Here is a 14,283-nt window from a genome sequence, read left to right on the forward strand (position 1 = left end):
CAGATAACTTTTTTCTTTCTTTCTTTTTTAACTTTGTGACAATAACTGTGCATCAGCTGGAGATTGGAGCTGTGTCTCCTGGTTAGAAAGATTATTGCCTTAAAGCTATCGAGTGTTATTATATTATTTTACATTGCTCAACTGCCACTTTTAGTGATCTAAATTTTCCTTTGAAAATCAAACGCTGCGTTGTCTCGACTCCATCCTGACAGGCTGGTTATATCCGAATCGACGGCAGCGTACCGTCATCAGAGCGAATCCAGTTGGTCCACAGATTCCAGAGTGACCCAGAAACCCGAGTGGCCATCCTCAGCATCCAGGCAGCTGGACAGGTACTTGCATACTTATCCAGCAGGCTATGCAGGCTATGCCTGATCATAATAAAGGAAATAAAAAATTGGAAAATCAGCTAAATAGACTCAATTTTGCATATTAGAGGTAATTATGGTTTGTACTGGTTGCTGTGAATCATAATATCATAGAGAAATGAATGGTGGAAACGTGTTCTAGTCTTAATAATAAACTCACTGACCTCAATTATTCTGAGTGGCCAAATATGTACAGAAATGTTATGCATTCCAATCAAAAGAAGTGGGTGCTTGAAGCACTTACGTATCAATTAGCTGATAATATTCTGCTATTAAAAAGAATTTCAACAAATTAAATTTCATTCAATCGGACTGGATTGTTCCATTTTTGAGGTGGTTGTACTGGGTACTCTGGAACAGATATGTAGCGTGTGTGTTTGTGTGTGTCCTCTCCAGGGTTTGACCTTCACCGCTGCCAGCCACGTGGTGTTTGCCGAGCTCTACTGGAACCCCGGTCACGTCAAGCAGGCTGAAGATCGTGCCCACCGCATTGGGCAGACGTCCTCCGTCAACGTGCATTATCTCATTGCCAAGGGCACCTTCGACACCGTCATGTGGTCCATGCTCAACAGGAAGGTACTGTGGGTGACATTATGGCAGCAAAGTTGGAGAAATTTATGCAAAGCTGCTTATGATTTCACTGGTCATATTAAATTTGAATGATAAATCACCCTTACTGCTCTTGTACTGATTAGGCTCTTCATTGTTTTTAATGGAGGCAATACTAACATTTGCATATTGCTACGCAATAAGTTTTAAGAGTAATCCAGAAGTTTCTCTTCCTGGACAGGATGTTTCTGTCTCCAAATTACAATTTCTGTTTGCATGGCTTCCAAACTGATCATCACAAATGAAGTTGTGAATAAATTTAAATGTGAATTTTGCTCTGAAAAATATTTGCTTACCACATTTTCGGTGACCAGTTGTTACAGTTTTGCCGTTGTGATCAACCGTAATAGATTTAAGACCTCACGCAAGTAGGTTTGTCAACATAGGACAACAGTGGTGAGTGATCGCAGGATCTTTTCCATGATTAAAAAACTCATGGAAAGAGAAAACCCTTTTTCCTTAAACTGTTCACTTGAGTTTCTTATTGTTTTGTTTAAAATGTATTCTTGTGATGTAAAGAAGCAAAACTGTACAAAACCAAAAAAAAACAACAAAAAAACATGTCACTGTTCATAAATTTGTGGACCTAAGTGTGAAGTGAAGGTACAACAGAAGGTTCCTTGTGTTTCAGGAAAAGGTGACTGGCAGCACTCTAAATGGAAGAAAGGAATATCTGAAGGCCGACGAGGGCGACAAGGACAAATGGGAGTTCCTCAACTTTGCCAACGCGTGGACGCCAAGTGAGATGGTGCTGCCGCTGGAGGGAAACACAGGAAATGCCAAAACCGACGTCTTCTTTACTCATGTGAGTCAGCAGGAAATCTTCAACAGACATCTATTTCTTTCTCTCTTTAAATTAGCTCTGACATGCCGAGCCATCGAGTATAAAGCCACAGGAGCTTTCATAATAAATGAGTCTAATTTCATATAAAGTCATCACACTTACTGTTTGGTTTGTTCCTCATTTCTCTATGCCACCACTGGCTCTGTAGCTCCATAACAAAGCATAATGTGATATATGAGAAAAGAAAGTTGCTTTTTCTCGTTGCCATCCTAAATAAATCTGCACGAGGACCTTGGGAGCTCGAGAGCTGTGGTCCGGGTGGCGATAAATAAATCGCTGCATAAGGAGTTCTTGTTGCGGCAATGTCATTTGAAACTGAGTGTAGAAAGCTGTTAAACTTTGTGTGTAGTCAGAAGAATTGGACGAATGCGTCCTGGGCGCAGATTTTCATGTTTACTGTGGTTATTGTACGAATGTAAAAGAAAACAAAAGCGTGCACACAGATGTGGAAACGTTTCACACTACTGATCAGCCACAACATTGAAACCACACCTTGAATATTGTGCAGGCTTTCACTGCCACACGAACTCTGAGCTTTTAAAGTGCAGACTCCTGGAGACCTTTGACCTTTGTCCTCTGGAGCCCAGACATTAAACAGCAGATCCTTAAAGTCCTGCATGTTGCGAGATGGGGACATCCTCACAGAGACATCCACCACATTCAGATCTAGGCCAAGTCAGCACCTTGAACTCTTTGTCAAGGTCCTGAAAAGTGTTTGCAGTGCGTCAAGGTCCGTAATCCTTCTGAAATAGGCCACGGCCACCGGGGAATCCCACTGCCACAAATCCAGCTCCAGCCTAGTCAAGTAGTGTGTGGGGTGTAAAGGTTGTATCCCTAAAAGTTCAAAAAAAAGTTCAAATTAATTTCATTTTTCAGTCAGAGGCTGAACAAGTTTACCATTTAAGGCCATTTCACACTGGAATATCTTGCAAACATAAACCAGTAAGTCCAGAGAGGAGGTTCTTTTGTTATCTGCCGCTCACACTTTGTGTCTCAGTTTCACATCAGAAACCCTTCACCTTCTTTTTCTTCTTTTATTGTGAAACATTCGGAGGAACAGTCTCTGGAAAAATCACATTATGAGCAGATATTTGCTGCTCTTTGTTGTTCATTTGTAAGGTTGTCCGCTCATCACCAGCAGTTATGTCCTTAGCTGTTAGCTCTGCGCTCCTCTCTGACTGTTGGCGACTAAAATCTGCTCCAGTTGGTGGAAACAGGGTGTTGTGTCACATCTTAGAATGTTTCAATTTCACTTGTCAGTGGTTTTAATGTCGCAGCCAAATTGGTAAAATGTGTAACGCTTGTTTTTTTAAGGAGAGACACATGGCACTGTTAGGATCATTATTTAATGACTGTGGTGACTCGAGACGAAAAATGAAGAGACTTTATAGTGTGATGGATTTATGAATTATGAAAAACTGAAAGAGCTGCACAAAATTTGTGATCAACATTAGAACATTTTGTATTTGTAGCATTGTATTTTTACATTACTGATGAGTAAAGAATTAAATGGGGTTTCTGATCATTGTTACATGTGTTACCATGGTGTTGCTGTATGCAAATGACTGCTTTTGATGGTGAAAACAAAAGGAGGGTTTGATTCAGGGATGCTTTGTCACTTTACAGGTGGATTGAAAATTGGGTGCTACAGAGACAAAAACCGACTTGAGCTTGTATTTTTATTCATTATTTATTTTATATTTTTTGCTTTAGTTTGAGAAAGAAAAGCAGCACGACATCCGTTCCTTCTTCTCCCCGCAAGCTGGCAAGACGAAGAGGAAGAGAACAGAAGATGAAGAAAGTCCCTCCGTCTCCTCAGAGACGGCTGCCACGCCAGCTGGCATCCGGGTATACTTAGAAAACAGCGAGGAGGGGAACGAGGAGTCATGCTCCCAAACCTCCAAAACGCCCGATCGGGATTTCTCGCCCCAGCTGAAAAGGCTGCGAACACCGCAGCCCAACCGGAGCCCCACGTCTCGATTTGGGGGGAAGCGGAGGTCGTCTGCGGGGGGTATCAGCGCAGGCAGCCCTGCCAGCGCGGTCTCCCTAATGTCTCAGCCGTCTGAGCCTGATCCTGCAGCCGTGTGGAATTGCGGGGCCTGCACCTACTCCAACAGCAGCCTGATGCCGTACTGCGAGATGTGTGAGTGCCCGCGCTCTACCTCTGCTGTCAGCTCAGGTAAGAGTAAGGAACAAATAATATCCAATTATCCGATCCCCCCCCCTCCCACCAATCCCACCCCCTCCTCCCACCAATCCCACCCCCAACCTGCTGTTTGCGTCTGCTGTGTGTCCCTCTTCTTCTTCTTCTCCTTCTTTTTCTTTACTTTTGCTGTTGTTTATTTTTGTTTTTAATTAAATTCACAAAGCTGATTGCAAATCAAACTGAATTTTATTAAGGAAACGCACGCGCTTCCATCATGTCTTGTCTAAAATGAAGCACCTGAAGCTGAAATCCATTCATTGCTTTATTTTCCTTCCTGTCAATATCAATCGTGGCAGTCTGTTGACATAATACTTTTGAACAGCATTACAGATTTCACCAGATGGAGATGCGAGATAGCAAAAGATGGAGGCAGACTTCCCAGAGTCTGAAATAGCACTGCTCAGAGAATATTGTCTGTCTCCCTCTCCTCTCTCTCTCTGCAGATGACAAGGACACAGTATAATTCTCACCTGTCAAGCTGAGAGAGAGAGCGAACAGGCGCCTACTATTGCTGCAAACGTCTCACACAAAGTTGGGAAAAGTTGAGCTGGCTCGAGCTGATATCTCTGACAGCCTATGATTGTATCTTGCAAAGAAGAGGGGAGGGAAGTTGTTATGACCTGGCAGACTGCAGGTCCATGCTCTTTAGATGTCTGAGATGCATCAAATCAGTTTGAGAGATGATTTAAAAAAAAAAATTAAATCCCCAAACTTGAATGTAGTTCACAGCTGTAATATTTAGGTAACACGAGTTTAATACTTTTGGTACTCCACTGGCTGAATAAAGCCTTATATGAGCATGAGCTAAAGATAAGTCATTAGTCAAAAAAAACCTAGTTTACGGCAGGTTAAGGTAGCATTTACCGATTGCTTTATAAAGACTTCACTGCCTGATCACACACTTTATTTGATGCACTTAGAGGAGGCGTATTACTCTTCTCCTTATTTGATGCCACATATATCCCGTTAAATAATGAGGTCAGACTCTGTGCAAAGTAATCCCAGTTATACACTTTGTTCTACTCTTGGATCTGTATGATGTCAAAGAGGGTGGACAGCCCTAATATGGTCGTTGCAGGCACACAGCCAAGAGCAGCGAGTCAAAAGGAGCAGGTTTAAGGCGAACCAACAGTATCAACAAAGACCAGCACAATGAAAAAAGATTATTTTGATCTATCAATCATGAAAAGCTACTGAAGTCCAAGAATAAAACTGAGAAGTTAAAAATGAGCACAGCAGGTCAATTTTAATCAATTCATGTTTTTAACTATTGTACTTCAGAAATTATTAAAATGTTTAAAACAGAGCAAAATGCACACTGATGAATGACACAGTTTAATCTCAGTGTCAGAGTAGTTATGTATCTAGACGAGTCATAAAAAAGTAATTCCACATGAGCATAACCTCTGGCCTTCCAGACTGCCAGCTCGATGAGGTAGCAGAGTACAATACTGTCAAATAAAGCCTTTCAGGCTTGATGTTGAAATCTAAATTATTAGTTGGAGAACAGTAATTATAAAGAGCACATCTACCATGAAAAGCCTTTTTGCTCCAGTGAGGGTGTTTGCTTTTATTCACCTTCACTCTGAAAACATTTGAGAATTTGGGGAAGAAGAAAAAGGGGAAAAAAAACCACTTGTTGGCGCTTTTACCAAGAGGCAGGTGATGATTGATGTTAGCCCCGTATTTGTGAGCTAAATATGGAGCTGGAGTCGGTTAGCTTTGAGAAGAGCTAAGCTAGATGTTTCACTAAGTTTAAAAGTACCGTTAACTTTGTAATGCCTAAACCGTAAAATAATTGCAAAAAAATTAACGTCTTTGAAACTGCAGTGTTTATTGAGACACTCTTGGCGTTACAGGGTTAACAGGATTTGTTAAATACAATGTGTCGCATTTATTCAATCTATGCCTTTTCTAGGTCTTACATTTTGTAACCATGGTGGACAATGGTCTACAAAGAAAGTCCCAGGAGGACACAATAGATTGTTTATGATAAGACACAGCCTCTGAATAAGGCCAGTGCTCACCATACTTTCTAATGGCCAGCAGGGGGCGACTCCTCTGGTTACAAAATGAAATCTGATTGTATGGAAGGCTATGGCAAAATGATGCTACTTCTCACCTGCTTTATGATGTCAGTCAAATCTTTCCACAGGTTTTGTTGTATTTTTTGCTTTATTTTGTGAATTATGGACCCACTGCAGGTAAAATAGATAATAAAGGTGAGTATGAGTTGGGGCGTGGCTACACAGTCCCCTGTTTTCAAACATATTCCTGCTACACCCTGTCCTTGCTACAAGAGAATGAAAGCCAAAATACCAAAGTCGAAGTTTTCAAACAAATGGCAACATTGCTGTCCATCTTTTACCTACAGTCTATTATGGGTGATAACATTTGGCTGTCTGTTTGATAAACTTAGGAACACGCTTCCTGTAGATTACATTCTACATAAATCTAAGGTTACCTAACTAGTTTAGCATCCTGTAGGACTCTGTAAAATGTTGACATCGATATAGTCCTAACACTATATCCCTGCGTGTGTTTAAAGAAAAAGGTTGACATTGCATTAATGACTCTGAAGTCTCTGTATTATAATATAAGCTCTGTAGTGAGTGTAAGCACACAGTAAATATTGGCTGAAGGTCTGTTTGCGGCTCGGCCCATTGGAAGTGAAGCTGGTGCACTTAAAACAGACACAGAACAAACAAGCAGTACCTCAGCTTTTGAGCAGCATAAAAACACCCACCCACACATTTTTCTTTTTTAACAAAATTCAGCCCCCATTTCATGCTCAGCTGCAGCAGATGCTTGATAACTATTCAGCAATCACACTCTCTTCTTTGTCACAAGCGCCACTCTGCATTTACAGCAGCAGGCCGTGTCAGCTTGCTAGACAGGGAATTTAACAACCTGCTAAATTTGTAAATGACAGACTGCGCGGAAAAATAACAACTGTATTTATGAAGATATCTCTCAACTTGGCACTGCAATCCACAGCTCGTGGAAATGTAAGAAAATAATCAGGCCGAAGCCTGTAGTGTGACATGAGAAATGCTATCTCTTCAACAGCAACAATTTTTCACAATGACTATAAAGAAAGCCAGGACGCTATGAATCACAGAATACTGACACATGATACAAGGACGTCAGGGCTTTGTATGTAAAGTAAAGGCAAAGATGTATCCGAGGCATTTGGCTTCCGCTCTGTATTTTCACAGAATGGCAAAAATACAGCAAGCCAGCAGCTGTAGAGGAAGAGCAGCGAGCAAACAGAAGGGATATTGGTCTGTTTTACCGTGAGGCGTTTGGACCAGAATAAAATGTACCAGAAAGTAACAGAAGGAGATGCATGAAGTAAGAAAGAATAAGATTTTAAGGGGTTTTTTTATTGTTCAGTGGAAAGTATTGATGCTAGATGTGGGAAGCAGGAGAAACGGGAGCTTAAAACCTGGCTACCACCCTTTGCAGAGCCCTGTGTTTCTTTAGCTGTTGTGGTTACATCTGTCAATTCTTATATTCTAGCACATCACGCTGCAGTGGCAGATTTACTGCCGAAAATGGGAAAGTTTGTCACTTTTAGGTTTCACAACTAAAATAATCAGTGTCACTATAGATTTTAAAGGGTACATTTAATGGTAATTTCCAGCTCTAGATTTTCATTCCCGGGCTCATCTAGACTCGTTTTGCATAATTGACAGTTTAAAAGAATCCCTTTTTATATCAACTTTATATCAACTCAGTGCAACTTCTTTGTTCTTCTGTTTTAAAAGTCGTTTCAGCTGCTCTCTCTTTAAGCCCTCCCTTCCTAGAAGCCTACTTTATGAATGACTAACTTCCAAAAGCTTGCCAAAGGGCAGCACATAGTGATTATGAGCTGTACCGGCTGTACTTCTTAGGTGTGCTGTGCCTGTAACTTAAAACAAATCAATTCAATTCAGTCTTATTTATATACCACCAAATCACAACCACAGGCCTGTTATATTGTGAGGAAAAGACCCCTTAAGTAATACAGACACACATAGAGTCTTGTGCGAAACTCAGGTGCTCAAATTTGATTGGTTAGTAGTACTTTTACTACAATAGACTACAAAGAAATAGCAGAAAGCTTCTACTTTCAGTATTCTACATATTCATACATGGAGCCCATTTTTAGTTGCTCTAGTTTAAAGCCTGCGTTTTTAGCTAAAAGAGTACTTTTTCATTTAGCCCCTTTTGAGCTCTAGCTAGCAAGTGTTCGGGTTCAGCTCAATTGTTGACAGGCTAAATATGTGAGAAAATTATATATTTGCCTGTTTAGCTTGCTGCTAAAACAAAACCTAGTCTTACAAATTGACAAATTGTCTTCCTCTCCTCCAGCCAATCACCGCAGATGGCAGCACCCACCACCACGGTTCTGCTGGAGGTTTCTTCCTGTTAAAAGGGAGTTTGTCCTTCCCACTGTTGCCAAGTGCTTGCTAATAGGGGGTTGTGTGATTGCTGGGTTTTTCTCTGTAGTATTGTAGGGTCTTTACCTTAAAATATTAATTGCTTTAAGGTGACCGTTGTTGTAATATGGTGCTATATGAATAAAATTACATTTATTTGAATTTATTTGATTTAAAAGCAGTTCGATTAGCACCTAACGTTTGTGTTTTTTATGTTTATGTATGTTTTGGTGATGTTGAAGTTGGCATTTGGCTTTTTTTAATCCATTAAATGTTCTGTTCTGTCTGACAGAGACGGGAATTTACCTAATTCCAGGTGCTAAACAATAACATGTCATATTAATTGCATACAAATTGAATCGCTGTAGTGCTGTATCGTCAGTAATCCAGTCCTGGTTTTAATCAAACTGTCAGGGATTATTACCTCCTTCTTGTGACAGGGTTTATGTCTCCGGTGGGTTCGTCTGTATCGTCTCCTATAGCTGTTTTGGCACCAGGAAACAACCAGGCAGCTTCTGTTGAACTATTTTCAAGGTGAATTAGTAGAGTTCCTGTGCTTGCAGCTTTTTTTTTAGACCTAGAGCGTGGGCATGGTTCAGTCCTTCAGCTCTTTCACTGGTAGACCAGCAATTTGTCTCTCAGTACACAGGGAGAGGGCAATTTGGTTATCTCCTGGCTCTCTGTACCTCTCAGCTAGCACTCTAACCATGTGCTGATTTTTTTATTTATTTATTTATTTTTATATCAAATTACAGAATTTAACAACGAAGTCCAGCTGAGTCTTTAACTGCCTGATATTGTACAGCATGTGAACCAGCTACTTTCTTTGTGTTTGATGGGTCTTCTGTTACTGGCTGCAGTTTTTTCCGAGCCCTGCCAACTGAAGAAATTCAAAGCATTTCCTGTTTTTATTTAACTACATCTGTTAGCTCACATGCCAGAACACATGCTTTTGGAATCCTTTTGCATGGCATTTTAGATTTGAGACTCGATGTTGGAACCTTATCAAACCACTACACACATAATGGGCTCCTGATGGGCGGGGAGAATAAGGGGGATTGACTGGTAAAGTGGAGGCGCAGCCCGGCAGGATTTTCCCGTTAACATCTTCCTCGGCAGGGACAGCTTAACAGAAATTGAGCCGTCTCTCTGCGGTCTTACTCGGCTTGTTAGTGAAGAGGGGCAGCGCTGGGGCCAGGAGCCCAGAGACTCAGATGGCATTTGAGGAAACCGACTAGGGGATGGCCTTTTGAAGAAACAAGCCACAGAGACGCAAGATCACTAATTAGCCCTCTGCATCCTCAAGACTCACAACTTAGTGTCTTCTTACATTTCGCACCTCAAGTTTGACAAATATTGTGAAGAGATGTGATTAAAGTTTAACTAAGAAAAGTAAGAAATTGCATGACACTTTTTTTTTTTAAGAAGTTCTGTTCTGACCGTGACATTTACATTTGACTATAAATAATAACGGTCTTTTCTTTAAGCAGCTAATCCATCTGTTAATTCTACTTTCCTAATAAACAGCAGCACAGAAAGTACCATTTAAAATAACGTGAAGTCTGCGAATGACGATGACATAATCCCTGCATTCATTAACATTTTTGTGGCTCAGATTTCTGCTTGACCTTCACAGAATTACAACATTCTGCATGAATGGAAATCGCTTGAATGGTTTAAGAGCGGAGCTGAAAAACAAGTTTGATAGGCGGACTTCAAGCTGACTCTTTAAAGCGAGATCTGCCGTTGGCGCTCAGCCATTATCAGCTGTTTGAACACTGCTCACTGCACCCCGGCTGGCGCGCGCCGCAGATGCAGCAATCGCTGACAATTATTTTGTTTGGGTTTGATTGCACATGATGCAGGCAAGCAATTAACAAAACAATGTGACACGAATGTAATTTGCTCTCTCAGCAAAACGATATTGGCTGTTTGGATCCAGTAGCTGGTGAAAGGAGGCTGGCAGGTGTTCATCTGTAAGTTTCTGCATCACAGCTGATGGGCTGCAGAGCAACAAAGACTTCAAGTATCCCAGATAGTGCTTACTTCCTGTAAATGGTCATTGTATACCAAGCAACTACTCAGAATAGAAAGATACAAATAAGACATACACTTGAATATATTTGCTTATGTGCACTTAAAATTCATCACATTGATTAAATATCTACTACTTAAAGGGGGTTATTGTGCATTTTTTTTTCCTCTCCCTACTCTTGGATTTATAGACATCGACTTTATTTAATTCACTTGTTACACCTACGCAAGAGAGGAAAGAAAATGTATATGTATGTACAAGTGCAGTGATAATGATACACATGTATTATTATTAATTAGTAGTATTATGTCACTAATAGCAGAGATGCCTTTTATGGTCATTTCGAGTACACAGGTCCAGCTGTGAGCACACAAGCCCCGCCCAGCTGCTGTTCTTCCTCCCTACAGAGGATGAACTAAGAGGCTGCACCATTCCCATTCTAAGATAAAAAAGGATTACTTTGGATTTCACTTTAATCTCATGAGGGCAAAAGAATAAAATTCAGGGAGGTCCAAATATTCAGTTTTTTCTTCTGTGTATTTTCATTTCTGTATCATCAGATTTGCAGATGGCTGTCTCTCTCTGAGCCCGAATCTTCCTGTTGAAAGGGAGTTCCTCCTTCCCACTGTCTCCGAGTACTTCCTGATAGGGGACTGTCTGATTGTTGGGGTTTTCTCTGGTGTTATTGTCTTTACCATACAATAGAAACCACCTTGAGGCAACTGTTGTTGTGATCTGCTGCCAAATAAATAGTTGATTTTAATTGTATTCCTTTTCTGCTATATTATTACTGTCTGTTTATTATTAGGGGGAAACCAAGGAAAAGAAAGTGAATAAAATACACCTGTCTGCTTAACATCATGACACTTACTGTTCATATTTTCTCAGCTTTTGTCAGCTGTTATTAGTCAGACCATCGGGTTTCTGTGCAAAAAAAAAAAAAAGTATTGAGGAAGAAGCTTAAATGGCTGGTTTCATACAGTGGATATAATGAGGTGCTGCACTGAGGCCCGGTAAACGATAAATAAGGATCACTTTGAAATGTGAATCATGCAAAGATGCTGAAGTCCAAGAATAAAAATAAGGAGCTAGAAATGAGCATAATAGGTCCACAATAAAGGCTTGAAAATATACACATTCTTCTGCGCCCCTGCTTATGTCGACTCATTTACACCATCACACCCGCTAAACTTGTCAGTGAAGAACTTATGATGGCAAATAACATCACTAATGAGCCATATTGAGTTTTACTTTCATGTCAGCAGTCATTTTGTCACACTGTCACACTCTTCAGATGATGGATATCTTGCTCGGGAATGAAACTCTTCAAAGTCTGATTACACTGTGCAGCTCAGCCAATAGAGTAATCTTCATCTCTCTCTCTTTCTGTCTCTCCCTGCTGGCTCAGAGCCACCCAGGCCTCAGCTACCCCCTGCAACCCAGAGGGACCAGGCTTGTGTCGTTCTCTCCAGCTCCGACAGTGAGCCAGAGCTCAGCTGGGGAAAAGCCCGGCCTCAGAAATCACGCAAAGGCAAACAGAGCAAAGAGGGGGAGATGGAGGAGAAGGAGGCTGAGCCTCCCAAAGACAAACAGAGAGTGGGAGAAGCAGAGGAAGAGGACAAGCGGTGGCTCAAAGGCAAACAATCAGTGGGAGAGAGAGGCGACGTCGACGCTAGCGGTGGTGGCTGCCTCCCCCCTGACCGCACACAGGGTAATCCCACATGCAATCTTCTTCTTTTCATATCTAGGGAAATTGGCTAGTGCCTTCTTGTCACCTGCCCATATAATGCTGTTTAATATCATCACCTCCGATAAGGCACCATAGCTCATTCCATATGGGGCTAGGCATTATTATTCTTACTTCTTATTACTATTTCTACACTTTGCGCCATGAAGCTACAGGAGATATTACAGTAAGTAAAACTTCGCTGATCTCCACTGGCTTTGAGGACCAGCATACAGCACCAACTGACGAGCTCCTGATTGGCTCTTTTGTTTTTTTGTGTTGTTGTTCTTTTATTTGTTTTAATAAAGTTGACCGAGGTCTAATTTCATGAAAGGCACAAGCTCCCTAGATGCTCCAGCTCGTCCCTGAAACACAACCTGCCGTTCCCCCGTCCACTCTGGTTATATGTGCACATGTCTGTGAATCTCAGAGGGATGTGAGGAAACAAATTCCCAATTACACAGTGTGTAATATTGCAAATTAAGACCTCTGTGTTCAAGTACTCGTGTCTCAAAGGGATACGCAAAGCAATAAATTGCACTAATTACAAAGAACTAATTACACTGTGTGCAATATGAAGAGCTTTAAAAAAATGCCAGACTAGCAGAGTCTAAGAAAAGCCCGTGACCTGGGTGTTGCCTCTGAAAACATGTAGATGTTCATATTAAAGGGGTGACACTGAGCTCGGGGCTTTTTTCAAAAACATTTTTCTAGAACACTCAACACGGGAAGGAGTAAGGCGTTCAGGTTTTAACAAGCCATCAATCCCCATTAGCCTTTAACATCCAGAGATCAGCGTGCAACAACCTGGCTGATTCCTGTTCTTGAGACACACGCACACACTTACAATTTGACATCTATTAGTGCCCAGATTGTCGAGTGGTTAATTTCCCATCTTTGCAGATACCTGTGCCACCCCATCAGTCTAGGACTGAATTCCACTGCAGCTTTTCTTTTCCCTGCAGTGCCTTCTGTACTTTATACTAAAGGTGAGCAAAAAGCCTTTTTTAAAAATAAAAACACCTCTATTTAGACTGACTCAAGGGGAGCGATAAAAGCTTCACAGTCGATCAGAAATGGCAGCACTAAAGAGACACCGCTGGATACCAACTTGGCCCCCTACGTCCCCTTAGTCATGCACTTTTCCCCTGGAGACAGCTCATGTCTGCCTGCAGTACTGTGCAAGAGTTGTAGAGCTTTAAGCAGTAGCCTAAACATACAGGCAGAGTGATACAGGGCTGTCTTAAGTGATGAGAACACCTTGTCTTATAACAGACATGGAAACAAGAGAAACACAAGCCTATAAGCTGCCCAACGCTCAGTGGAAAGCCATGTGAGCGTTTTAGATTCTAACACAGTGTTTTACAGCAGCGGTCCCCAACCCCTGGGCCTCGGACCAGTACCGGTCCGTGAGTCGTTTGGTACCGGGCCGCGAGAGTAGAGGCTCAGGTGTGAAATGTATAGTTTTCAGGGTTTTTATCGGTTTTCAGCGTTATTTTGTTATCGTTTTTATCGTTTACTCGGTTTTCCTGGGTCTTTTCACGTGTGTTATGAATAAATTTTCTTTTTTTCGGTACCGGTACTAGTTTTATTTTGTTGTATTTATCCATGACACCTTAAAGGCCGGTCCATGAAAATATTGTCAGGCATAAACCGGTCCGTGGCGCAAAAAAGGTTGGGGACCGCTGTTTTACAGTATTAAATTTGCCACTTGGTTGTAATTTTTGAAATAATAGTTGTTTGGATTCCACAGATAAATGAATAAAAGGGGTTTCTCACTTTCAATTTTCTTATCTGAACCTTTCTTATTCAACTCCAGCTCTTAATATTTTATCCAGGGAGTCCTCTCGAGTAGGTTTGCATGATTCATAGTTCAAAAGGATCCATTTTTACCTTAAACTGTTGCTTATACATTGGATGGACACCTGGCTCATGCAGTTTATAAGCCATTTTAGTTCCTCCCTCTTTAAGCCACCCCCTTTCTGAAAGCCCACTTTCTTCTGATTGGCTAATAGCTAAATCCCTGCCCCAGTGCTTGTGGGTTACACTTCTTGCATTAAGATTTGATCGA

The 14,283-nt window shown here is 41.3% G+C and overlaps 1 protein-coding gene across 4 annotated transcripts in view; it reads left to right on the forward strand.

Annotated features, from left to right (window-relative positions):
• The window catches only part of zranb3 (zinc finger, RAN-binding domain containing 3), a 131,252-nt gene that overhangs the window by 49,457 nt on the left and 67,512 nt on the right, over positions 1–14,283 (forward strand). For all 4 annotated transcript variants that reach the window (XR_014872556.1, XM_085152639.1, XM_085152642.1 and 1 more), the window contains exons 10-14: positions 213–332; positions 765–944; positions 1,609–1,782; positions 3,535–4,000; positions 11,895–12,197. Coding sequence is in view for 3 of the 4 variants with exons in the window: in XM_085152639.1 (XP_085008765.1) it covers positions 213–332; positions 765–944; positions 1,609–1,782; positions 3,535–4,000; positions 11,895–12,197 (1,243 nt within the window). In the remaining variant the exon portion in view is untranslated. The remainder of the gene's footprint in view (positions 1–212; positions 333–764; positions 945–1,608; positions 1,783–3,534; positions 4,001–11,894; positions 12,198–14,283) is intronic.

The sequence above is a fragment of the Neolamprologus multifasciatus genome, chromosome 23, assembly GCF_963576455.1.
Source record: "Neolamprologus multifasciatus chromosome 23, fNeoMul1.2, whole genome shotgun sequence".
Lineage (NCBI taxonomy): Eukaryota > Metazoa > Chordata > Actinopteri > Cichliformes > Cichlidae > Neolamprologus > Neolamprologus multifasciatus.